The 27,979-nt window shown below is 43.1% G+C and overlaps 1 protein-coding gene across 1 annotated transcript; it reads right to left on the reverse strand.

Moving 5' to 3' along the window:
• Positions 1 to 65: 65 nt before the first annotated feature.
• Positions 66 to 27,926, reverse strand: LOC110518233 (CD276 antigen; the record flags this gene model as incomplete). Its single annotated transcript, XM_090185664.1, has 7 exons — positions 66 to 360; positions 4,291 to 4,430; positions 4,552 to 4,836; positions 4,956 to 5,339; positions 25,973 to 26,254; positions 26,442 to 26,825; positions 27,761 to 27,926. Coding segments are annotated over 7 exons (1,818 nt in total), but the record flags the coding sequence as incomplete, so codon positions are not given.
• Between the last annotated feature and the right edge of the window lie 53 nt (positions 27,927 to 27,979).

The raw sequence follows: 27,979 nt of genomic DNA on the forward strand, positions 1-27,979 counted from the left end.
AGCGTGGGGACAGTAACCAATGTCGCTGGTTCAAATCCCTGAACCAACAAGATGAAAAGTCTGTCAATGTACCCTTGAGCAAGGCACTTAACCCGAATTGTTCCTGTAAGTTGCTCTGGATAAGAGCGTCTCCTAAATTACTAAAATGTAAACATAGCCATGCATATTCCTATGTAGTCATAGTTAAGGTCCTTGTAACTCCAGGATAGTGGGTTTGATTCCTGGGACCATCCAAACATGTCTGTTAAATGGCATATAGCGTGGCGCAGTGGTCCAAGGCATTGCAGTGCTAACTGTGCCACCGGCCTCATCTTCCTCATTCTTCGTCGTCTCCTTGTTCATTACTGACGTCCACGCTTCCTGTTTTAAACGGGATGAGAGACAGGATTAGAACAGAACTGTCTAATAGAACCTCACATGATCAGTCAACTAACAGTCACCTGTCCTCATTCATTACAGCTACAGTGGTGGTTGTACTCATTACAGCTACAGTGGTGGTTGTACTCATTCATTACAGCTACAGTGGTGGTTGTACTCATTCATTACAGCTACAGGGGTGGTTGTACTCATTCATTACAGCTACAGTGGTGGTTGTACTCATTACAGCTACAGTGGTGGTTGTACTCATTCATTACAGCTACAGTGGTGGTTGTACTCATTCATTACAACTACAGTGGTGGTTGTACTCATTCATTACAGCTACAGTGGTGGTTGTAATACTCATTCATTAGCTACAGTGGTGGTTGTACTCATTCATTACAGCTACAGTGGTGGTTGTACTCATTCATTACAGCTACAGTGGTGGTTGTACTCATTCATTACAGCTACAGTGGTGGTTGTACTCATTCATTACAGTGGTGGTTGTACTCATTCATTACAGCTACAGTGGTGGTTGTACTCATTCATTACAGTGGTGGTTGTACTCATTCATTACAGCTACAGTGGTGGTTGTACTCATTCATTACAGCTACAGTGGTGGTTGTACTCATTCATTACAGTGGTGGTTGTACTCATTCATTACAACTACAGTGGTGGTTGTACTCATTCATTACAGTGGTGGTTGTACTCATTCATTACAGCTACAGGGGTGGTTGTCCTCATTCATTACAGCTACAGTGGTGGTTGTACTCATTCATTACAGTGGTGGTTGTACTCATTCATTACAGCTACAGGGGTGGTTGTACTCATTCATTACAGCTACAGGGGTGGTTGTACTCATTCATTACAGCTACAGGGGTGGTTGTACTCATTCATTACAGCTACAGTGGTGGTTGTACTCATTCATTACAGTGGTGGTTGTACTCATTCATTACAGCTACAGGGGTGGTTGTACTCATTCATTACAGCTACAGTGGTGGTTGTACTCATTCATTACAGTGGTGGTTGTACTCATTCATTACAGCTACAGGGGTGGTTGTACTCACTCATTACAGCTACAGTGGTGGTTGTACTCATTCATTACAGTGGTGGTTGTACTCATTCATTACAGTGGTGGTTGTACTCATTCATTACAGCTACAGTGGTGGTTGTCCTCATTCATTACAGCTACAGTGGTGGTTGTACTCATTACAGCTACAGTGGTGGTTGTCCTCATTCATTACAGCTACAGTGGTGGTTGTACTCATTCATTACAGCTACAGTGGTGGTTGTACTCATTCATTACAGCTACAGTGGTGGTTGTACTCATTCATTACAGCTACAGGGGTGGTTGTACTCATTCATTACAGCTACAGTGGTGGTTGTACTCATTCATTACAGTGGTGGTTGTCCTCATTCATTACAGCTACAGTGGTGGTTGTACTCATTCATTACAGCTACAGGGGTGGTTGTACTCATTCATTACAGCTACAGGGGTGGTTGTACTCATTCATTACAGCTACAGTGGTGGTTGTACTCATTCATTACAGCTACAGTGGTGGTTGTACTCATTCATTACAGTGGTGGTTGTCCTCATTCATTACAGCTACAGTGGTGGTTGTACTCATTCATTACAGTGGTGGTTGTCCTCATTCATTACAGCTACAGTGGTGGTTGTACTCATTCATTACAGTGGTGGTTGTACTCATTCATTACAGTGGTGGTTGTCCTCATTCATTACAGCTACAGTGGTGGTTGTACTCATTCATTACAGTGGTGGTTGTCCTCATTCATTACAGTGGTGGTTGTCCTCATTCATTACAGCTACAGTGGTGGTTGTACTCATTCATTACAGCTACAGTGGTGGTTGTACTCATTCATTACAGCTACAGTGGTGGTTGTACTCATTCATTACAGTGGTGGTTGTCCTCATTCATTACAGCTACAGTGGTGGTTGTACTCATTCATTACAGCTACAGTGATGGTTGTACTCATTCATTACAGCTACAGGGGTGGTTGTACTCATTCATTACAGTGGTGGTTGTCCTCATTCATTACAGCTACAGGGGTGGTTGTACTCATTCATTACAGTGGTGGTTGTCCTCATTCATTACAGCTACAGTGGTGGTTGTACTCATTCATTACAGTGGTGGTTGTAGCGTGAGTGGAAGTAGGGAGATCTTATATTATATCTTATATATATTTTATATATATTATATATATCTTATATATATTTTATAAGATCTTATCTTATAAAAGTGTTGAACTAAAAGTTGACAGTGCTGAATAACAACATGTGAATTTACTCATAAAAGTAGCAGCTCTTTACTGTGTTGGTTGAGTCTCTCTCGTCATGGTTTTGAAATCTCACAGTATTTGATGCGTGTTAGAGCCTTTGTTTAACAGCCTATGGCATGAATAAACCATGCAGACATTCATCTGAGTTATCTGATTGGCCAGCGGTAGGCCTATAGGTGCACTTGATTTGCTCTCTGGGCCTGCCACCTTACAGTTGAAGTCTGAAGTTTACATACACCTTAGCCATATACATTTAAACTCAGTTTTTCACAATTCCTGACATTTAATCGTTGTAAAAATTCACTGTCTTGAGGTCAGTTAGGATCACCACTTTATTTTAAGAATGTGAAATGTCAGAATTATAGTAGAGTGATTTATTTCAGCTTTTTTTAATTTTTTTTATCACATTCAGAGGGACAGAAGTTTAAATGCACTCAATTAGTATTTGGTAGCATTGCCTTTAAATTGTTTGACTTGGGTCAAATGTTTCAGGTAGCCTTCCACAAGCTTCTCACAACAAATGTTTTGGGTAGCCTTTTTCAGTTCTGCCCACAAATTTTCTACAGGATTGAGGTCAGGGCTTTGATGGCCACTCCAATACCTTGACTTTGTTGTCCTTAAGCCATTTTGCCACAACTTTGGAAGTCTGCATGGGGTCATTGTCCATTTGGAAGACCCATTTGCGACGAAGTTTTAACTTCCTGACTGATGTCTTGAGATGTTGCTTCATAATATCCACATTTTCCTCCCTCATGATGCCATTTATTCTTTGGCTTGCAAGCCTCCCCCTTTTCCTCCAAACATAACGATGGTCATTATGGCCAAACAGTTCTATTTTTGTTTCATCAGACCAAAGTACGATCTTTGTCCCCATGTGCAGTAACAAACCGTAGTTTGGCTTTTTTTATGCCAGTTTTGGAGCAGTGGCTTCTTCCTTGCTGAGCGGCCTTTCAGGTTATGTCGCTATTGGACTCGTTTTACTGTGGAAATAGATTATTTTGTACCTGTTTCCTCCAGCATCTTCCCAAGGTCGTTTGCTGTTGTTCTGAGATTGATTTGCACTTTTCGCACCAAAGTACATTCATCTCTAGGAGACAGAACATGTCTCCTTCGTGAGCGGTATGACGGCTGCGTGGTCCCATGGTGTTTATACTAGTGTACTATTGTTTGTACAGATGAACATGGTACCTTCAGGTGATAAAGTAGTAGATCCACCACATAACACTACCACACCAGGAAGTAACACTACCACACCAGGAAGTAACACTACCACACCAGGAAGTAACTCCACCCCATAACACTACCACACCAGGAGGTAACACTACCACACCAGGAAGTAACTCCACCCCATAACACTACCACACCAGGAAGTAACACTACCACACCAGGAAGTAACTCCACCACATAACACTACCACACCAGGAAGTAACACTACCACACCAGGAAGTAACTCCACCCCATAACACTACCACACCAGGAAGTAACACTACCACACCAGGAAGTAACTCCACCACATAACACTACCACACCAGGAAGTAACACTACCACACCAGGAAGTAACTCCACCCCATAACACTACCACACCAGGAAGTAACTCCACCCCATAACACTACCACACCAGGAAGTGTGACTTACCTTTCTGAAGGTCAATATCCCTTTTTTTATCAACAGGTAGAGACCTCCAGCTACAGCTACAGCTTCAACAAGAACTGCTCCAAGAACTGCTCCAAGAACTGTCAGCCAGCAGGAATGACAAGTCTTAGGAAACATTTGATCTGAAACACAGGAAGTAGAATTATTACAATACCTAATGCTTATTACACATGAAATGACTTTTAAAACAGGACATTTTTTACAGATAGTGCCTTCATTCAAATATCCAAAACAGACTCTCACCTGGAACATGAACCTGTCTCTCCTTCATGTGTTTGATCTCCAACTGTTGAACGCGACAGGTGAAGGTGCTGTTCTCAGAGTTCGGGACGATGACATGGCTTGTCACAGTGTAGCAGCCTTCACGGTCTCTGGACGTCTCTGTAGGTCCAGCAGCAGGGAGTACACGTCCCTGAGCGTCAAACCACTCCATGACAGGCTCTGGGTAGCAGCCTTCAGCCTCACACCGCAGGACCACCTCATCGCCTTCCATTCTCTCAATGATGATAACTGGTCTGGACACAGCACCTATACAGATATACCACGGCTTTCAGCCAATCAGCATTCAGGGCTCAAACCACCTAGTTTAATATGTTTGTGATATCAGACCGTATACCACAGTTACATGGACTTGACATTGAACTCACCCTTGATTTCATGAGATCTGTCTCCTAAGGGGGTTTGGGTGGTCAGCAGGTGTGTTGACTCACCAACAAGGAGTTGAATGATGGTTTTCTGGTGGTCCAGCAGTGGAATGTAACAGGTGTAGTTTCCAGCATCAGAGAGTTTCACTCTGGTCAACTTTAAACTAGTGTTGCCGTTCTCTAGTTCCTCTTTGAACAGTGACGTCCTTCCCCTGAAGACTGAATTCTGGAGCACCAGATCGTCCTTCTCATCTCTGTAAAGATGGACCTCTTTTGGGTTTAGGTCCGGTCTCTGCCACTCTACTGACTGATGCACAGCACTGACGGTGTGTCTCAGGGTGCAGGGCAGGATGACGTCATCACCAACTAAGGCCACAATGGGTTGAACTGTCCGTGAGAAACAGATTACAGATTCATATACTTTGAGACAAAGCAAGACATATTCAGCAAAAAAAGAAACGTCCCTTTTTCAGGACGCTGTCTTTTAAAGATACATTGTAAAAATCCAAATAACATCACAGATCTTCATTGTAAAAGGGTTGTAAACACTGTTTTCCATGCTTGTTCAAAGAACCATGAACAATTAATGAACATGCACGCTGTTCATCTGGGTGAACGTGCATGAGGACTGCTGCAAGGAGGCATGAGGACTGCTGCAAGGAGGCATGAGGACTGCTGCAAGGAGGCATGAGGACTGCTGCAAGGAGGCATGAGGACTGCTGCAAGGAGGCATGAGGACTGCTGCAAGGAGGCATGAGGACTGCTGCAAGGAGGCATGAGGACTGCTGCAAGGAGGCATGAGGACTGCTGCAAGGAGGCATGAGGACTGCTGCAAGGAGGCATGAGGACTGCTGCAAGGAGGCATGAGGACTGCTGCAAGGAGGCATGAGGACTGCTGCAAGGAGGCATGAGGACTGCTGCAAGGAGGCATGAGGACTGCTGCAAGGAGGCATGAGGACTGCTGCAAGGAGGCATGAGGACTGCTGCAAGGAGGCATGAGGACTGCTGCAAGGAGGCATGAGGACTGCTGCAAGGAGGCATGAGGACTGCTGCAAGGAGGCATGAGGACTGCTGCAAGGAGGCATGAGGACTGCTGCAAGGAGGCATGAGGACTGCTGCAAGGAGGCATGAGGACTGCTGCAAGGAGGCATGAGGACTGCTGCAAGGAGGCATGAGGACTGCTGCAAGGAGGCATGAGGACTGCTGCAAGGAGGCATGAGGACTGCTGCAAGGAGGCATGAGGACTGCTGCAAGGAGGCATGAGGACTGCAGACATGGCCAGGGCAATAAATTGCAAAGTCCGTACTGAGACAGTGCTAAGACGACACCTGCACAGGATCGGTACATCCGAACATCACACCTGCAGGACAGTGTTGGGGAATAATCAGAATTAGGTGGTAACATAGATAAGATGTTTTATTTTCATGATATGCTTATGAGTTATTTCTCATAAGAATGTATTTTGTTGTACTATAGTGGTGGCCATTGGCAGTTATCTGTTCTATGTCAAGACTAAGTTGCATGGGCCACAGAGAGGGGAGAGGTCAAGGTGTCATCATGTGTAAACATATCTTTTGCTCCACTGTGTCTGTGTGCCAGTCACTCCCTACTTTTCCCATCGGGGAGAGGAGGATGGCAGTGTCTGGAATCATTCTACGCTCCCCGTGAGCTTGTACAGGATTGGTTGTATCTAAATGACAATTTGTTATATGCCTGTTGATATGGAGGATTGGTTTATGGTTCTGGGTTTGAGTAAGGAGACAAAGCTGAACGATTTATTATGTCTATGCTGTCTGACTATGTGTGTTCTTTGCTATTAAAGGATCTCAGTTGCAATGTAGAGGGGTCTCTCAGAGAATTCATTGATAGACACTGAATTGATCTGAGAGTCACAGGGTTGTGATAGAGCTCATATAATTAAAGATGGACTTTGATAACTAACTCTGACTTGTGTGTGGTTTGCGCTCATGATTTTGGTAAATAGAGGATATAGAGGCCAGGGGGTCTGTGTGTTCTAGGTGAAACACGGCACTTGGTGAAGCCCTATTGGAAGAAGGACCTCATTCTGTGCGTTTGTGTGATTTGTCTAAGTGACCCTCAGATGTGGTGAATTCCAATTATTTTAAATGTGCTAGCCAGGTATGCCCTGGGTTACTCTGTGTGAGTATTTTGTTATGGGATCACTAGGTAATAGTTGTCGGACCGTTCTGTGTGAGCTGGGTTGACTGTGTGGGCAAACCTTTTTTCTGATGTTCTGTGTGGACGTCTGACAAATCCTGTGTGGGTGATCCTGAAAGTTCTGTGTGAGTACCTAAGATTTAAGTTTTGAAATTATGATAAATTGTATGTGTGTATAATCAATTACTAGAGATTTGATAAAGTAATGCTGAGAATGATTAGATACAATTTAAACCACCCATTCGTGGACGTACGTAGGTTTTGAGTTGGTATCTTAAATGGATAATTTGATAAAGATGAAGTTTTTAAGCACTATTAAAATAATCTACAAAATCTGGGAAATTGAGCTCTAGAAACGGAATAGAAACTGATTAGAGTGTGTCCACTTTTGGTTCTTGGATCTTACCCTAACGATGGAACTATAAAACGCATATGGGATTATCTCCGTCTGGGTGAAACATTTTAAATTAAACTGCCCTTAAGGTCTGAACATGTTATAATTTTTCTTCTCAGTATGAGAGAAGTTGTGGGATTTATTTGAATAAACTGTTTTTTTTTTAATAGCTTGTTTGGTTCAAATTGATAGAAGGGATAAATTGAACGTTTTCAATAGATTGTTTAGGTTAAATTGATAAACTAATTCAACTTAAAATAATAACGAAGCGAATTCTGATGCAAGACGATGTCTGTTCACTAAATTATCTGCTGGAATAATGTAATTGAGAATTGAGTCGTATTTAAATTACTGTATCAATAGAGAAGACAGTTAGCTAAGTTAAAGACACTCTGAATGATAGCGGGGAGAGAATGGCGATAGAAAGTGGTTACTGAAATGTTTTTCATTCTTATTGATTGACTGACGCATGTTATAATTTTGGCGCTGCGCGTGTTATTTTTAAAGAAATAGGATACATTTCATAAGTGTGGAGAGCGAAGAGGAAGTTATAAAGTTGGGGTTTTAATCTTACGATAGAGGTAAGGAAAAACGTTGAAATGAGAGGGGTTATATTTTTGCCCAATGGGAAAAAGAAATAGGAAAGTTGGGCTGAAAGTATGGAAGAGAGTTAGTTGCTATGTTGGCTACTAATTGTCAGGGAAAGTTGCTGGAGGCAGGTAGATTGTTGTAGAATAACGTACATTTGCGTTATTAGTTTGAATATACAATAACCTTACTCTAATTGTTTTGACCGTTGAGGTACATTTTTTTCTGTATTTCTAACAGCTGATTCGCTAGGTGGGCATCATAGATTTGTGGGAGACTGGATGTCTGAATCATAAAACATTGTAAGAATAGATTCTGATGGTTATTGATTCTTGGTTTGATTGTTTAAGTAACACCAGTTAATTTGAGCAGGAAAGTTCATGTAGTCTAACGTTATGGTATGTTTCCATTATGCGGAACAATGTCAGGTCATTAAAGGTGATTGCTGGATTGAGTAGTATGAGAGCCTGTTGGCAGAAGACTAAACTAATATGTTAATTGGGGGAGTATCATAGATTTTAATTATAGTGTTACCGCAATAAGTCCAAACAATTTCATATGTTTTGGGAAATTAGCTAGGTTGAATTTGGTATTTGAGTTCCTTTATTTGCTTTTTAAAACAAAGGTTGGAATCAAGTATGATGCCTTGGCACTTAAAATCAGATACCACCAGGAGCTTTTTCCATCAGTACTTGTTTTTTGAGGAACATGCAGACTGTGTTTTATTTTATTGAGATGTAAACATGAGTCTCTGAGCAATTTTGTCATCTGAATCATTATAGTAGTGAGTTCTTGTGTAGTTTGTTATTTGCATGAATTTATCACTGTATCATCTGCATACATTGGAACTTCAGACCCTGTACAGACTAAAGGAGGATCATTAATGGATGTGCTGAACAGTATTGAGTTTTTGTGGATATCAGTGGGGGAAAAAATTAAGTTTATTTTTAGATGAGACAGCACCGACTTTTGAAAGATTTTAGATTTGTTTAAAAAAATCAGGATTGGTTTTGACTAAATTTATATCAACAGATTGAAATTATTAGGTTGCTGATTAAAAGGTTTTTTTGGAGTTGATTTAACTTAATTAAACATTGTATCATACATATACATTGATTTGATTAAAACTTATGATTAATGATTTGAGGAACAGTGGAATTATCATTAGGTTTGGTTTATAGTTTCACGTTTAAGGTTCTGAATCGATGTAGTGTAATGAATAGTAAGTGTTTTTGTGTTTTCTCTAGGTAAATTGATATTTCACTGTCTCTCTCTGGAATGTTTCCAGGGACTATACTCTTGGGGAGAGTGAGTGAAATTGAGGCCATAAACTACCACATTGGAGGGGGCCGGGATGTTGTTTGTGGTAATGCAAAGGCATTAAAGGGGCACTTTTATTTTATTTTCTGACTTTTTATTACACACGCAAATTCTTTTGATAAAGGAATGTTCTGGGAACATGGAAATACGAAAATGTTTGGAACTAGTTGATTATTGTTTGCAAATTGTTTTATATAGTAAAACACTGTTTTGAAGGGTTTTGTATGACCTATGACCTTCTGATGACTTTCCGTTGTGGCTTGATCAATTGGAAAGCCATTTGGATAATAAATGTATGGTCCATTTGTAATACCGCTTTCAAAATAATTTGTGTAATTTGTAAATATGTTTCTTAGCCATATTTGTAATTTGGACCACTGTGAAGGGTATTGCTTGTAACTAAGGATATGCTGCTTTAAGTCTATTTTCCTATGACCATAGGGGTTCAATCATTTTTTCTTCAGTTTAGTGATTTTCGGTGTCCTATTCGGTGTCCTGTGTGAATCTAAGTGTGCGTTCTCTAATTCTCTCCTCTCTTTCTTTCTCTCTCTCGGAGGACCTGAGCCCTAGGACCATGCCCCAGGACTACCTGACATGATGACTCCTTGCTGTCCCCAGTCCACCTGACCGTGCTGCTGCTCCAGTTTCAACTGTTCTGCCTTATTATTATTATTCGACCATGCTGGTCATTTATGAACATTTGAACATCTTGGCCATGTTCTGTTATTATCTCCACCCGGCACAGCCAGAAGAGGACTGGCCACCCCACATAGCCTGGTTCCTCTCTAGGTTTCTTCCTAGGTTTTGGCTTTTCTAGGGAGTTTTTCCTAGCCACCGTGCTTCTACACCTGCATTGCTTGCTGTTTGGGGTTTTAGGCTGGGTTTCTGTACAGAAATGTTGTTTTATATTTTTTAGTTTTGTTTTACATTACTCTCATACGGAGAGATGTGTGTAAAACATGGGGGAGGATTCAGTTTGAGGGTTTGAATTGAAGTTATACACCTTAAGTGATATGTGAAGGAGTGTATTGTATTGTTGAGTGTATTGTATTGTTGGGTGTATTGTATTGTTGGGTGTATTGTATTGTTGAGTGTATTGTATTGTTGGGTGTATTGTATTGTTGTGTTTGTTTTGTTCTATTCCCGAGGGGTATAGGTCTAATTTCTTGATCCTGGGCTCTACGATGGAGTTGACAGTGAGATGGGGAGTATAAACCAATTTGAAAGAATAGTTTCAATATTCTCTGTGAAATATGTTTAGATATGTGTATTAAGAATAATTGGTAAAAGTAATCATTTATCATGTAGTTAATGAACTGAACCTAACTGTTCTTCTGATCTGTTCTTTCGAGGTGATCATGAAGGGTGACATCAGACGGTATCTTAATGCATGGAAGAGATAATTGAACCGAATGGTGTGTGTACCTCAAAACCCCCTCTAACTGGCTGAAGAAGAGAGACAAAGGCATTGAAGGAGGCTTTCCTAACCACTTCTACCGAGAGAAAAGAACCAAGACAGAAATTGGTGTACAGTATCAGATCTAAGCTCTCATACTGTGAGAGTCCACTTGGAGTGATCATGGAGAAAGATCTGTTCTAACATTTTCTTATGATGCTGGTATATTGGTGGACGAACCGACAAGACATGAGTGGTAAAGATGAGACATTGAAATTGGGACATTATCATGGGGCCGTCCACTTAAATAGAGGAAATTTCCACGACAACAGGTACAGGATGGCAACAACAACTGCTCGAGTTACACCAGGAATGCACAATCCCTCCATCAGTGCTCAGACTGTCCGCAATAGGCTGAGAGAGGCTGGAGGCTGAGAGAGGCTGGACTGAGGGCTTGTCGGCCTGTTGTAAGACCGGTCCTCACCAGACATCACCGGCAACAATGTCACCTATGGGCACAAACTCGCTGTCGCTGGACCAGACAGGACTGGCAAATAGTGCTCTTCACTGACGAGTTACTCGCATCAATGCCTCTGTCTCGTCATTTAACATTCAAACAAGTATCACGATCAATTCAACTAGTTGACGAATAGGCATCAACTCACCACGTAGTTTATTCATGTTTGTCCATAACTACCAGAGTGAGGACAGACATTTTCCGGAATAAACGTGGTGAGAGAAAAACGTAACTAAATGTCTCACTCTCTACCTGGTATCTTACTCTGCCGCTATACGACTTGGTATTCGTTGTTTGACCTAGAAAGTAACGTTACAACTGCAAACCCCACATTATCACTAGCTAGAAAACGTACTTACCGCCTGTGTCACTTGCTGTTGATGATATAATAATTAGTGAACACAACATGCAGACCGAATAAATCCTCATATTGTCCGGTTAAAGACAGGATGCATTGACGTGAAACCGCTGAGCAGCAGTCTGTCTGCAGCAAACGCTTGTAGTACTCTCCCTGTATCCTTGTTAATGCAGTATGCCCCTCCTCCCTCTCTGCTGAAGAATGTTGCACGGCGTCAAATTCGTCATGGGAACCAATCGATATCAACACCCAGTACTGCATTAGGGAGTGGTGTTTACCCACGTGCTATTGTACAGGCCGGGAGCCTGGATATAATGTAAAAGACAGAATCCCACAAGATAGACATGTCTAAGTTACGGTTTTTATTTATTTAGAAACATGCGTTTAAGGGAATATTTAAGATCCCCAAATCATGATATTTCAGCTGAACATGCTGGTTTCTCACCTGTGTAACAGGGTTGGTTATGTTTCCACTTGCCTCTAAAGAAATGTGTATTTAATGTTCAAGCATTCTTATTGGTTAGTTCAACTCTGATGACAATAAGGTGTGTTGTGATTGGCCCCGCTTGCAGATAGGGGCAGATCGCGAACGTCAGGTCTCCCCAGTATGAAAATGTGATGCAATGGGTAGGTCACGCTCTGAATACTGTTTTCTATTTTACAATGTGTACAAGTTTGCTGTACGTTACTGATTTATACATGTGTGGGTATATGGTACCTGTTAGGGATTGAGGGGCTTTCTGGGATGTGCTTTGGCATATGATTGCTGTAAATAAGTGTGTTAGCTAGCATACACCGATGTAATGGTCACATAAGCCACTGCTAACACAGTTGTCTTCATGCTACAGATTAATTCCCGTCGACAGCCATCAATACCGTTCAGCCCTGCACAACTAACGTGCTGTTTCCCATTTAACAACAGCAGAAATAAATGCTCAACTGGGACCACTGGCCGAAGTGATTTATTTTGAGAAAACACAACGCATGGAGAGCACATATACATCTGTTACACTTGCACATACTCAGACTCCTTTCAGAAGTAAGAGGTATTTTGTACCGCCAGCCAATCACAATCTCTTTGGTGTTAATCTACAGGAGAACATCTCTTACCATCATTCACCTCAGGATGATAAACAAGCTTTGCTTGATTTACAATCCGATAGTTGGTCCTTACCCTCCCTGCTGATAAGGGTGGGTCGGTTGTACTCATGGATAGGACCGTTTATTGAAATGAGGGTCATAGACAGCTGCTTGACAACACCTTTTACAACAAACTCAGAAGTGACCCCACTTCCCAATTTCAGAATACTATCTTTACTGTCCTAGATGGGTATTTCAGTTCTGGTCAGATAACTAAAACATAACACCACTTTTGGGCTGTTCAACACCCTGGAATTGCCACTTTCTATACTTTGCCGAAATTACACAAGAATGTTACAAAATCTCCAGGGCGTCCTATTGTAGGGGGTGTTGATGCAGTAACAGCCCCTATTGTAGGGGGCATTGATACAGTAACAGTCCCTATTGATGCAGTAACAGTCCCTATTGTAGGGGGAATTGATACAGTAACAGCCCCTATTGTAGGGGGCATTGATGCAGTAACAGCCCCTATTGTAGGGGGTATTGATGCAGTAACAGTCCCTATTGATGCAGTAACAGCCCCTATTGTAGGGGGTATTGATGCAGTAACAGCCCCTATTGTAGGGGGCATTGATGCAGTAACAGCCCCTATTGTAGGGGGCATTGATGCAGTAACAGTCCCTATTGTAGGGGGCATTGATGCAGTAACAGTCCCTATTGTAGGGGGCATTGATGCAGTAACAGCCCCTATTGATGCAGTAACAGCCCCTATTGTAGGGGGCATTGATGCAGTAACAGCCCCTATTGTAGGGGGCATTGATGCAGTAACAGTCCCTATTGTAGAGGGCATTGATGCAGTAACAGCCCCTATTGATGCAGTAACAGTCCCTATTGTAGGGGGCATTGATGCAGTAACAGCCCCTATTGTAGGGGGCATTGATACAGTAACAGTCCCTATTGTAGGGGGCATTGATACAGTAACAGTCCCTATTGTAGGGGGCATTGATGCAGTAACAGTCCCTATTGATGCAGTAACAGCCCCTATTGTAGAGGGCATTGATACAGTAACAGCCCCTATTGATGCAGTAACAGTCCCTATTGATGCAGTAACAGCCCCTATTGTAGGGGGCATTGATACAGTAACAGTCCCTATTGTAGGGGGCATTGATGCAGTAACAGTCCCTATTGATGCAGTAACAGCCCCTATTGTAGGGGGCATTGATACAGTAACAGTCCCTATTGTAGGGGGCATTGATACAGTAACAGTCCCTATTGTAGGGGGCATTGATGCAGTAACAGTCCCTATTGATGCAGTAACAGCCCCTATTGTAGAGGGCATTGATACAGTAACAGCCCCTATTGATGCAGTAACAGTCCCTATTGATGCAGTAACAGCCCCTATTGTAGGGGGCATTGATACAGTAACAGTCCCTATTGTAGGGGGCATTGATGCAGTAACAGTCCCTATTGATGCAGTAACAGCCCCTATTGTAGGGGGCATTGATACAGTAACAGTCCCTATTGTAGGGGGCATTGATGCAGTAACAGCCCCTATTGATGCAGTAACAGCCCCTATTGATGCAGTAACAGCCCCTATTGATGCAGTAACAGTCCCTATTGTAGGGGGCATTGATGCAGTAACAGCCCCTATTGTAGGGGGCATTGATGCAGTAACAGTCCCTATTGATGCAGTAACAGCCCCTATTGATGCAGTACCAGCCCCTATTGTAGGGGGTATTGATGCAGTAACAGTCCCTATTGATGCAGTAACAGTCCCTATTGTAGGGGGCATTGATGCAGTAACAGCCCCTATTGTAGGGGGCATTGATGCAGTAACAGCCCCTATTGTAGGGGGTATTGATGCAGTAACAGTCCCTATTGTAGGGGGCATTGATGCAGTAACAGCCTCTATTGTAGGGGGCATTGATGCAGTAACAGCCCCTATTGTAGGGGGCGTTGATGCAGTAACAGTCCCTATTGATGCAGTAACAGCCCCTATTGTAGGGGGCATTGATGCAGTAACAGTCCCTATTGTAGGGGGCATTGATGCAGTAACAGCCCCTATTGTAGGGGGTATTGATGCAGTAACAGTCCCTATTGTAGGGGGCATTGATGCAGTAACAGCCCCTATTGTAGGGGGCATTGATGCAGTAACAGTCCCTATTGTAGGGGGTATTGATGCAGTAACAGTCCCTATTGTAGGGGGCATTGATGCAGTAACAGCCCGTATTGTAGGGGGTATTGATGCAGTAACAGTCCCTATTGATGCAGTAACAGCCCCTATTGTAGGGGGCATTGATGCAGTAACAGTCCCTATTGTAGAGGGCATTGATGCAGTAACAGCCCCTATTGATGCAGTAACAGCCCCTATTGTAGGGGGCATTGATGCAGTAACAGCCCCTATTGTAGGGGGCATTGATGCAGTAACAGTCCCTATTGTAGGGGGCATTGATGCAGTAACAGTCCCTATTGTAGGGGGCATTGATGCAGTAACAGCCCCTATTGTAGGGGGCATTGATGCAGTAACAGTCCCTATTGTAGGGGGCATTGATGCAGTAACAGTCCCTATTGTAGGGGGCGTTGATGCAGTAACAGCCCCTATTGTAGGGGGCATTGATGCAGTAACAGCCCCTATTGTAGGGGGCGTTGATGCAGTAACAGCCCCTATTGTAGGGGGCGTTGATGCAGTAACAGCCCCTATTGTAGGGGGCATTGATGCAGTAACAGTCCCTATTGTAGAGGGCATTGATACAGTAACAGCCCCTATTGATACAGTAACAGTCCCTATTGATGCAGTAACAGTCCCTATTGATGCAGTAACAGTCCCTATTGTAGGGGGAATTGATACAGTAACAGCCCCTATTGTAGGGGGCATTGATGCAGTAACAGCCCCTATTGTAGGGGGCATTGATGCAGTAACAGCCCCTATTGTAGGGGGCATTGATGCAGTAACAGCCCCTATTGTAGGGGGCGTTGATGCAGTAACAGTCCCTATTGTAGGGGGCATTGATGCAGTAACAGCCCCTATTGTAGGGGGCATTGATGCAGTAACAGCCCCTATTGTAGGGGGCATTGATGCAGTAACAGCCCCTATTGATGCAGTAACAGCCCCTATTGTAGAGGGTGTTGATGCAGTAACAGTCCCTATTGTAGGGGGCGTTGATGCAGTTACAGCCCCTATTGATGCAGTAACAGTCCCTATTGTAGAGGGCATTGATGCAGTAACAGCCCCTATTGATGCAGTAACAGCCCCTATTGTAGGGGGCATTGATGCAGTAACAGCCCCTATTGATGCAGTAACAGCCCCTATTGTAGGGGGCATTGATGCAGTAACAGCCCCTATTGTAGGGGGCATTGATGCAGTAACAGCCCCTATTGTAGGGGGCATTGATGCAGTAACAGCCCCTATTGATGCAGTAACAGTCCCTATTGTAGGGGGCATTGATGCAGTAACAGTCCCTATTGTAGGGGGCATTGATGCAGTAACAGCCCCTATTGTAGGGGGCATTGATGCAGTAACAGTCCCTATTGTAGGGGGCATTGATGCAGTAACAGCCCCTATTGTAGGGGGCATTGATGCAGTAACAGTCCCTATTGTAGGGGGCATTGATGCAGTAACAGTCCCTATTGTAGGGGGCATTGATGCAGTAACAGCCCCTATTGTAGGGGGCATTGATGCAGTAACAGTCCCTATTGTAGGGGGCATTGATGCAGTAACAGCCCCTATTGTAGGGGGCATTGATGCAGTAACAGTCCCTATTGATGCAGTAACAGCCCCTATTGTAGGGGGTATTGATGCAGTAACAGCCCCTATTGTAGGGGGCATTGATGCAGTAACAGCCCCTATTGTAGGGGGTATTGATGCAGTAACAGTCCCTATTGTAGGGGGCATTGATGCAGTAACAGCCCCTATTGATGCAGTAACAGCCCCTATTGATGCAGTAACAGTCCCTATTGATGCAGTAACAGCCCCTATTGATGCAGTAACAGCCCCTATTGTAGGGGGAATTGATACAGTAACAGTCCCTATTGTAGGGGGAATTGATACAGTAACAGCCCCTATTGATGCAGTAACAGCCCCTATTGTAGGGGGAATTGATACAGTAACAGCCCCTATTGATGCAGTAACAGTCCCTATTGTAGGGGGCATTGATGCAGTAACAGCCCCTATTGATGCAGTAACAGCCCCTATTGATGCAGTAACAGTCCCTATTGATGCAGTAACAGTCCCTATTGATGCAGTAACAGTCCCTATTGTAGGGGGAATTGATACAGTAACAGTCCCTATTGATGCAGTAACAGCCCCTATTGATGCAGTAACAGTCCCTATTGATGCAGTAACAGTCCCTATTGATGCAGTAACAGTCCCTATTGTAGGGGGAATTGATACAGTAACAGTCCCTATTGTAGGGGGAATTGATACAGTAACAGCCCCTATTGATGCAGTAACAGCCGCTATTGATACAGTAACAGTCCCTATTGATGCAGTAACAGCCCCTATTGATGCAGTAACAGCCCCTATTGATGCAGTAACAGTCCCTATTGATGCAGTAACAGCCCCTATTGATGCAGTAACAGCCCCTATTGTAGGGGGAATTGATACAGTAACAGTCCCTATTGTAGGGGGAATTGATACAGTAACAGTCCCTATTGTAGGGGGAATTGATACAGTAACAGTCCCTATTGTAGGGGGAATTGATACAGTAACAGCCCCTATTGATGCAGTAACAGTCCCTATTGATACAGTAACAGCCCCTATTGATGCAGTAACAGTCCCTATTGTAGGGGGCATTGATGCAGTAACAGCCCCTATTGTAGGGGGCATTGATGCAGTAACAGCCCCTATTGATGCAGTAACAGCCCCTATTGATACAGTAACAGCCCCTATTGATGCAGTAACAGCCCCTATTGATACAGTAACAGCCCCTATTGATGCAGTAACAGCCCCTATTGATACAGTAACAGTCCCTATTGATGCAGTAACAGCCCCTATTGATGCAGTAACAGCCCCTATTGATGCAGTAACAGCCCCTATTGATGCAGTAACAGTCCCTATTGTAGGGGGCACTGATGCAGTAACAGTCCCTATTGTAGGGGGCATTGATGCAGTAACAGCCCCTATTGTAGGGGGCATTGATGCAGTAACAGTCCCTATTGATGCAGTAACAGCCCCTATTGATGCAGTAACAGTCCCTATTGTAGGGGGCATTGATGCAGTAACAGTCCCTATTGATGCAGTAACAGTCCCTATTGTAGGGGGCATTGATGCAGTAACAGTCCCTATTGATGCAGTAACAGCCCCTATTGTAGGGGGCATTGATGCAGTAACAGTCCCTATTGATGCAGTAACAGCCCCTATTGATGCAGTAACAGTCCCTATTGATGCAGTAACAGTCCCTATTGTAGGGGGCATTGATGCAGTAACAGTCCCTATTGATGCAGTAACAGTCCCTATTGATGCAGTAACAGCCGCTATTGATGCAGTAACAGCCCCTATTGATACAGTAACAGTCCCTATTGATACAGTAACAGTCCCTATTGATGCAGTAACAGTCCCTATTGATGCAGTAACAGTCCCTATTGTAGGGGGAATTGATACAGTAACAGCCGCTATTGATACAGTAACAGTCCCTATTGATGCAGTAACAGTCCCTATTGTAGGGGGCATTGATGCAGTAACAGTCCCTATTGATGCAGTAACAGCCCCTATTGATACAGTAACAGTCCCTATTGATACAGTAACAGTCCCTATTGATGCAGTAACAGTCCCTATTGATGCAGTAACAGTCCCTATTGTAGGGGGCATTGATGCAGTAACAGCCGCTATTGATACAGTAACAGTCCCTATTGATGCAGTAACAGTCCCTATTGATGCAGTAACAGTCCCTATTGTAGGGGGCATTGATGCAGTAACAGTCCCTATTGATGCAGTAACAGCCCCTATTGATGCAGTAACAGTCCCTATTGTAGGGGGCATTGATGCAGTAACAGCCCCTATTGATGCAGTAACAGTCCCTATTGATGCAGTAACAGCCCCTATTGATGCAGTAACAGTCCCTATTGTAGGGGGAATTGATGCAGTAACAGTCCCTATTGTAGGGGGTGTTGATGCAGTAACAGTCCCTATTGATGCAGTAACAGTCCCTATTGATGCAGTAACAGTCCCTATTGATGCAGTAACAGTCCCTATTGTAGGGGGAATTGATGCAGTAACAGTCCCTATTGTAGGGGGTGTTGATGCAGTAACAGTCCCTATTGTAGGGGGCATTGATACAGTAACAGTCCCTATTGTAGGGGGCATTGATGCAGTAACAGTCCCTATTGTAGGGGGAATTGATGCAGTAACAGCCGCTATTGATGCAGTAACAGCCCCTATTGTAGGGGGTGTTGATGCAGTAACAGTCCCTATTGTAGGGGGCATTGATGCAGTAACAGCCCCTATTGATGCAGTAACAGCCCCTATTGTAGGGGGCATTGATGCAGTAACAGTCCCTATTGTAGGGGGCATTGATGCAGTAACAGCCCCTATTGTAGGGGGCATTGATGCAGTAACAGCCGCTATTGATGCAGTAACAGCCCCTATTGATGCAGTAACAGCCCCTATTGATGCAGTAACAGTCCCAGTCCCTGTAGTCTAAACGCCCTGACCTATTAGATGGCCTGTAACAAAAAACATGGACTGAACAAATGAGAGTGGACCAGAATGATGCACCGTCCTCTCTATATAGTTCCTGCCCTGAGGAACATGGACTGAACCAGAACGCTGTCCTCTCTATATAGTTCCTGCCCTGAGGAATTACATCTTCAGAGAATGTTTTGATCATTTATCTGCAGATAATCCATGTCTGGAGCTCAACAAGCAACAGTTACAGTTTACAAATCATGGAGCCAAATTAACATTTCTTTCACATTTGTGTATTTTGACAGGAAATTAATGAGACAGGTCTCTTTTCCAGGTGAGCCCTGTATATCACCACAATACACTACACATTTTATTTATTTAACCAGGAAGGCAGCACCAAGTCATTACAAAAAAAACTACAGACAGACAAGATGAAAAACTACAAGTAATCTAGTAAAAACCATTGAATTCACGAGAGTATAAAACCGCTAAATAAAAACATTAACAAGTCAGGGAATCAGCCTCAATCCTTCATCAGTGATTTAAAAACACCAGTCAGGACAAGTTCTTCCAGTTTATAAGTATTTTGTAAGGCGTTCCAAGCCGATGGCGCAGAGTACATAAAAGCCCTTTTACCAAATTCAGTTTGGACATTTGGAACAGTCAGCAGGATAAAGTCCAGCGAGCGAAGAGACGACCCACCACATTTCTGAACAATAAAAATGCCCAAATAAAATGGTAGTAAACCCAAAATGTCTTTGTAAATAAAGTATACCAGTGATTGAGCCTACGAGTGACTAGAGAAGGCCAGCCAACCCTGGTATACAAAGTGCAGTGGTGCGTAAGGGTTTTGCAGTTTAAAATAAATCTCAAAGTGCCATGGTAAAGAGTATCAATTGATCTCAAACACTGAGCGGAAGCATTCATATATAAAATATCCCCATAGTCTAGTAAAGGCATAAATGTAGCTGATACTAGCCTCCTTCTGGCTTCAAAAGAAAAACAGGCCTTATTCCTAAAATAAAATCCCAATTTCAGCTTCAATTTTTTTGTAAGTTGTTGAATATGCAATTTAAGAGAGGCCGTCATCAATTAAAATCCCAAGATATTTACATGAGGTTACAACCTTCTAGATCCGTAAAAACTGCTCTCCTTCAATTGCATTATGAATTGTTGTTCTTTAACTGCTCGTCAGAATATATTTCTCTCCATTTTCTGACTTGACCAGCAGCTACACAAATATTATTGCTATATATTCAGCCTGCTAGCCTAGCGTGCTAAGTTATTACCTTTGCTAGCTGTATATATTGTGTGCTAAATTTATCATATAAGCCCATTGCGAACACCTTGCTACATAGAGCCATGGGGCGGCAGGTCGCCTAGAGAAAAGCGTTGGGCCAGTAAACGAAAGGTTGCTGGATCGAATCCCCCAGCTGCATTCAGAAAGTATTTAGACCCCTTGACTTTTCCCACATTTTGTGACATTTACAACCTTATTCTAAAATGGATTAAATCGTTGTTGTTTTTTTTCAATCTACACACAATTCCCCATAATGACAAAGCAAAAACAGGTTTTAGACATTTTTGCACAAAAAAAAAGAAATCACATTAACAAAAGTATTCAGACCCTTTACTCAGTACTTCGTTGAAGCACCTTTGGCAGCGTTTACAGACTTGAGTCTTCCTGGGTGTGACGCTACAAGCTTGGCACACCTGTATTCGGGGAGTTTCTCCCATTCTTCTCTAGTCTACGTTTAAGGTAATAGATAAGAGCACCTGGTGATTTTGGCAGTGAAGTTACAATGCCCCTCTTGGGCACAGTTAAAGGTCATTACGACCCCAGAGACAAATCTTAGTACCTGAGAGGAGCCTGATAAGACTGTCCCTTCTGCATCTCCCTACGTGTGACCTCTGTCGTGACCCCGGCATCACAGAAGTCTCTCACCAACTCAGCCAGGCATTGATTGCTTCTGTATGCAATAGCTGGTCCTTTCACTATATGCATTGTCCCTGTCAAATAAATCAGCACCTTTTACAGACTACATAAACTACACCAAAGATGTCTGATATAAAAAACTAATGCTTCTGACATAGTGCCATATATGGAGTGGCAGGTAGACTAGTGCCATATATGGAGTGGCAAGTAGACTAGTGCCATATATGGAGTGGCAGGTAGACTAGTGCTATATATGGAGTGGCAGGTAGACAGACTAGTGCTATATATGGAGTGGCAGGTAGACTAGTGCTATATATGGAGTGGCAGGTAGACTAGTGGTATATATGGAGTGGCAGGTAGACTAGTGCTATATATGGAGTGGCAGGTAGACTAGTGCCATATATGGAGTGGCAGGTAGACTAGTGGTATATATGGAGTGGCAGGTAGACTAGTGCCATATATGGAGTGGCAGGTAGACTAGTGCTATATATGGAGTGGCAGGTAGACTAGTGGTATATATGGAGTGGCAGGTAGACCAGTGCTATATATGGAGTGGCAGGTAGACTAGTGGTATATATGGAGTGGCAGGTAGACTAGTGCCATATTTGGAGTGGCAGGTAGACTAGTGGTATATATGGAGTGGCAGGTAGACTAGTGGTATATATGGAGTGGCAGGTAGACTAGTGGTATATATGGAGTGGCAGGTAGACTAGTGGTATATATGGAGTGGCAGGTAGACTAGTGGTATATATGGAGTGGCAGGTAGACTAGTGGTATATATGGAGTGGCAGGTAGACTAGTGGTATATATGGAGTGGCAGGTAGACTAGTGGTATATATGGAGTGGCAGGTAGACTAGTGGTATATATGGAGTGGCAGGTAGACTAGTGGTATATATGGAGTGGCAGGTAGACTAGTGGTATATATGGAGTGGCAGGTAGACTAGTGCTATATATGGAGTGGCAGGTAGACTAGTGCTATATATGGAGTGGCAGGTAGACTAGTGCTATATATGGAGTGGCAGGTAGACTAGTGGTATATATGGAGTGGCAGGTAGACTAGTGCTATATATGGAGTGGCAGGTAGACTAGTGCTATATATGGAGTGGCAGGTAGACTAGTGCCATATATGGAGTGGCAGGTAGACTAGTGCCATATATGGAGTGGCAGGTAGACTAGTGGTATATATGGAGTGGCAGGTAGACTAGTGGTATATATGGAGTGGCAGGTAGACTAGTGCTATATATGGAGTGGCAGGTAGACTAGTGGTATATATGGAGTGGCAGGTAGACTAGTGCCATATATGGAGTGGCAGGTAGACTAGTGCCATATATGGAGTGGCAGGTAGACTAGTGGTATATATGGAGTGGCAGGTAGACTAGTGCCATATATGGAGTGGCAGGTAGACTAGTGCTATATATGGATTGGCAGGTAGACTAGTGCTATATATGGAGTGGCAGGTAGACTAGTGGTATATATGGAGTGGCAGGTAGACTAGTGCCATATATGGAGTGGCAGGTAGACTAGTGGTATATATGGAGTGGCAGGTAGACTAGTGCCATATATGGAGTGGCAGGTAGACTAGTGGTATATATGGAGTGGCAGGTAGACTAGTGCTATATATGGAGTGGCAGGTAGACTAGTGCTATATATGGAGTGGCAGGTAGACTAGTGCTATATATGGAGTGGCAGGTAGACTAGTGCTATATATGGAGTGGCAGGTAGACTAGTGCTATATATGGAGTGGCAGGTAGACTAGTGCTATATATGGAGTGGCAGGTAGACTAGTGCCATATATGGAGTGGCAGGTAGACTAGTGCCATATATGGAGTGGCAGGTAGACTAGTGCTATATATGGAGTGGCAGGTAGACTAGTGCCATATATGGAGTGGCAGGTAGACTAGTGGTTAAGAGCGTGGGGCCGGTAACCAATGTCGCTGGTTCAAATCCCTGAGATGACAAGATGAAAAGTCTGCCAACGTACCCTTGAGCAAGGCACTTAACCCTAATTGTTCCTGTAAGTTGCTCTGGATAAGAGCGTCTGCTAAATTACTAAAATGTAAACATAGCCATGCATATTCCTATGTAGTCATAGTTAAGGTCCTTGTAACTCCAGGATAGTGGGTTTGATTCCTGGGACCATCCAAACATTTCTGTTAAATGACACATAATAGTATTATTATAGATCATTTCACATCATCTAAACCAATGAAAGACTGGGATTCACTGGTCTCATCTTCCTCATTCTTCATCGTCTCCTTGTTCTTCATTACTGACGTCCACGCTTCCTGTTTAAACGGGATGAGAGACAGGATTAGAACAGAACTGTCTAATAGAACCTCACATGATCAGTCAACTAACAGAACTGTCTAATAGAACCTCACATGATCAGTCAACTAACAGAACTGTCTAATAGAACCTCACATGATCAGTCAACTAACAGAACTGTCTAAAAGCACCTCACATGATCAGTCAACTAACAGAACTGTCTAATAGAACCTCACATGATCAGTCAACTAACAGAACTGTCTAATAGAACCTCACATGATCAGTCAACTAACAGAACTGTCTAATAGAACCTCACATGATCAGTCAACTAACAGAACTGTCTAATAGAACCTCACATGATCAGTCAACTAACAGAACTGTCTAATAGAACCTCACATGATCACAGTCAACTAACAGAACTGTCTAATAGAACCTCATATGATCAGTCAACCTCACATCAACTAACAGTCAACTGTCCTCATTCATTACAGCTACAGTGGTGGTTGTACTCATTCATTACAGCTACAGGGGTGGTTGTACTCATTCATTACAGCTACAGGGGTGGTTGTACTCATTCATTACAGCTACAGGGGTGGTTGTACTCATTCATTACAGCTACAGTGGTGGTTGTACTCATTCATTACAGCTACAGGGGTGGTTGTACTCATTCATTACAGCTACAGTGGTGGTTGTACTCATTCATTACAGTGGTTGTACTCATTCATTACAGCTACAGGGGTGGTTGTACTCATTCATTACAGCTACAGTGGTGGTTGTACTCATTCATTACAGTGGTTGTACTCATTCATTACAGCTACAGGGGTGGTTGTACTCATTCATTACAGCTACAGGGGTGGTTGTACTCATTCATTACAGTAGTTGTACTCATTCATTACAGTAGTTGTACTCATTCATTACAGCTACAGTGGTGGTTGTACTCATTCATTACAGCTACAGGGGTGGTTGTACTCATTCATTACAGCTACAGTGGTGGTTGTACTCATTCATTACAGTGGTTGTACTCATTCATTACAGCTACAGGGGTGGTTGTACTCATTCATTACAGCTACAGTGGTGGTTGTACTCATTCATTACAGTGGTTGTACTCATTCATTACAGCTACAGGGGTGGTTGTCCTCATTACAGCTACAGTGGTGGTTGTACTCATTCATTACAGTGGTGGTTGTACTCATTCATTACAGCTACAGTGGTGGTTGTCCTCATTACAGCTACAGGGGTGGTTGTACTCATTCATTACAGCTACAGTGGTGGTTGTACTCATTCATTACAGTGGTTGTACTCATTCATTACAGCTACAGGGGTGGTTGTACTCATTCATTACAGCTACAGTGGTGGTTGTACTCATTCATTACAGCTACAGGGGTGGTTGTACTCATTCATTACAGCTACAGTGGTGGTTGTAGTCATTCATTACAGTGGTTGTACTCATTCATTACAGCTACAGTGGTGGTTGTACTCATTCATTACAGCTACAGTGGTGGTTGTACTCATTCATTACAGTGGTTGTACTCATTCATTACAGCTACAGTGGTGGTTGTACTCATTACAGCTACAGGGGTGGTTGTACTCATTCATTACAGCTACAGTGGTGGTTGTACTCATTCATTACAGCTACAGTGGTGGTTGTACTCATTCATTACAGCTACAGTGGTGGTTGTACTCATTCATTACAGCTACAGTGGTGGTTGTACTCATTCATTACAGCTACAGTGGTGGTTGTACTCATTCATTACAGCTACAGTGGTGGTTGTCCTCATTCATTACAGCTACAGGGGTGGTTGTACTCATTCATTACAGTGGTTGTACTCATTCATTACAGCTACAGGGGTGGTTGTACTCATTCATTACAGCTACAGTGGTGGTTGTCCTCATTCATTACAGCTACAGTGGTGGTTGTACTCATTACAGCTACAGTGGTGGTTGTACTCATTCATTACAGCTACAGTGGTGGTTGTACTCATTCATTACAGTGGTTGTACTCATTCATTACAGCTACATGGGTGGTTGTACTCATTCATTACAGCTACAGTGGTGGTTGTACTCATTACAGCTACAGTGGTGGTTGTCCTCATTCATTACAGTGGTTGTACTCATTCATTACAGCTACAGGGGTGGTTGTACTCATTCATTACAGCTACAGGGGTGGTTGTACTCATTCATTACAGCTACAGTGGTGGTTGTCCTCATTCATTACAGCTACAGTGGTGGTTGTACTCATTACAGCTACAGTGGTGGTTGTACTCATTCATTACAGCTACAGGGGTGGTTGTACTCATTCATTACAGCTACAGGGACATTTTTTACAGATAGTGCCTTCATTCAAATATCCAAAACAGACTCTCACCTGGAACATGAACTTGTCTCTCCTTCATGTGTTTGATCTCCAACTGTTGAACGCGACAGGTGAAGGTGTTGTCAGAGTTCGGGACGATGACATGGCTTGTCACAGTGTAGCAGCCTTCACGGTCTCTGGACGTCTCTGTAGGTCCAGCAGCAGGGAGGACACGTCCCTGAGCGTCAAACCACTCCATGACAGGCTCTGGGTAGCAGCCTTCAGCCTCACAGCGCAGGACCACCTCATCGCCTTCCATTCCCTCAATGATGATAACTGGTCTGGACACAGCACCTATACAGATATACCACGGCTTTCAGCCAATCAGCATTCAGGGCTCAAACCACCTAGTTTATAATGTTTGTGATATCAGACCGTATACCACAGTTACATGGACTTGGGTTAAGGTAAGTATGTAGTCTAACCAATCTACAGTATGTAACTAATACTCATCATGCAATGGACTTGACATTGAACTCACCCTTGATTTCATGAGATCTGTCTCCTAAGGGGGTTTGGGTGGTCAGCAGGTGTGTTGACTCACCAACAAGGAGTTGAATGATGGTTTTCTGGTGGTCCAGCAGTGGAATGTAACAGGTGTAGTTTCCAGCATCAGAGAGTTTCACTCTGGTCAACTTTAAACTAGTGTTGCCGTTCTCTAGTTCCTCTTTGAACAGTGACGTCCTTCCCCTGAAGACTGGATTCTGGAGCACCAGATCGTCCTTCTCATCTCTGTAAAGATGGACCTCTTTTGGTTTTAGGTCCGGTCTCTGCCACTCTACTGACTGATGCACAGCGCTGACGGTGTGTCTCAAGGTGCAAGGCAGGATGACGTCATCACCAACTAAGGCCACAATGGGTTGAACTGTCCGTGAGAAAAACAGATTACAGATTCATATACTTTGAGACAAAGCAAGACATATGCCTACTGAATGTTGAGCAGGTGGATAGTGACTCCCACAACAGCTAAGGTCATTTGAACCATGAAATGGTCTATGAACATTGACTAACATCAATCCTACAAATGTGAACTTTACTCTCATACACAATTCAATAAAGCGTCTCACTAAATAGTAGGGATCAATTCGAACAATCGGTTTTATTGATGAGTTGATCGGAGGTGTTTGAATCAATCACAGATATGAAAAAAGGCTGCATTTCCACAGACAGCTGATCTCTCTTTAGTGAGAGCTTTCACATGATGCTAGGAGACCTCAGGAGACACTTTTAAATGGTCCAATCTGAAGATCAAATCATTTCTGGGTAACTTAAGTTAAGTTAAAGAGATCATGTTTTTTTTTGTGATAGAATAGAAGTGGCATCTCCAACACTAAAATGGCATAATCATAATTTTCACATTTCCACAGCATTATTCCAACCTCAGTGTGTAAATATAAAACACAGGAGAGGAATATCACATGTTTGACTGCATTGGGCCTTTAATAGTTCTCCTGAACAGTTACCTGCAGACATTTCTTTAAAGCAGCAATCAGCTGTTGAAACAATAACAAAGCCTATTCCGTGCCCTTGTTTCGGTTAAAAGCTTTAGGAAGGGACTGAAGAAATGTAACCACAGTTAATAGCAATACCTGACCATGACAGCAAGATGTTACACCTGCAAATCAGTGTGCACGACAAATAAACTTTGATTTGGCCCCAGTTTTACAAGAAGCATCTTAAGGCTACGTTTATCGTTAGAACCGTCGTATCCTATCCGATGCTTTCGGGAAACCGGGCCGTGTTCAATGCTACAGAAACTGTATATAATCCACATTAGTCCTAGCAAGCTAACTTACTTACCAACTGTATCACTAGATTGATGATTGATGATATTCCGATGACTGACATTGTACACAACCAGAAGGGCAAAGAAGTCTTCATATTGGCTGACTTGCCTAGTTAAATAAAGGTTCAAAATAACAAATATATTCTCATCCGTCGCTGGCTGTGACCCGGTGACGGATGTTTATCAGCAGTTGTTGTCCAATGTCATGGTGCGTTACCGCCTCCTACCGTAGT

This window comes from Oncorhynchus mykiss, chromosome 9, assembly GCF_057628025.1.
Source record: "Oncorhynchus mykiss isolate SJ-2025 chromosome 9, ASM5762802v1, whole genome shotgun sequence".
NCBI classification, from domain to species: Eukaryota; Metazoa; Chordata; class Actinopteri; order Salmoniformes; family Salmonidae; genus Oncorhynchus; species Oncorhynchus mykiss.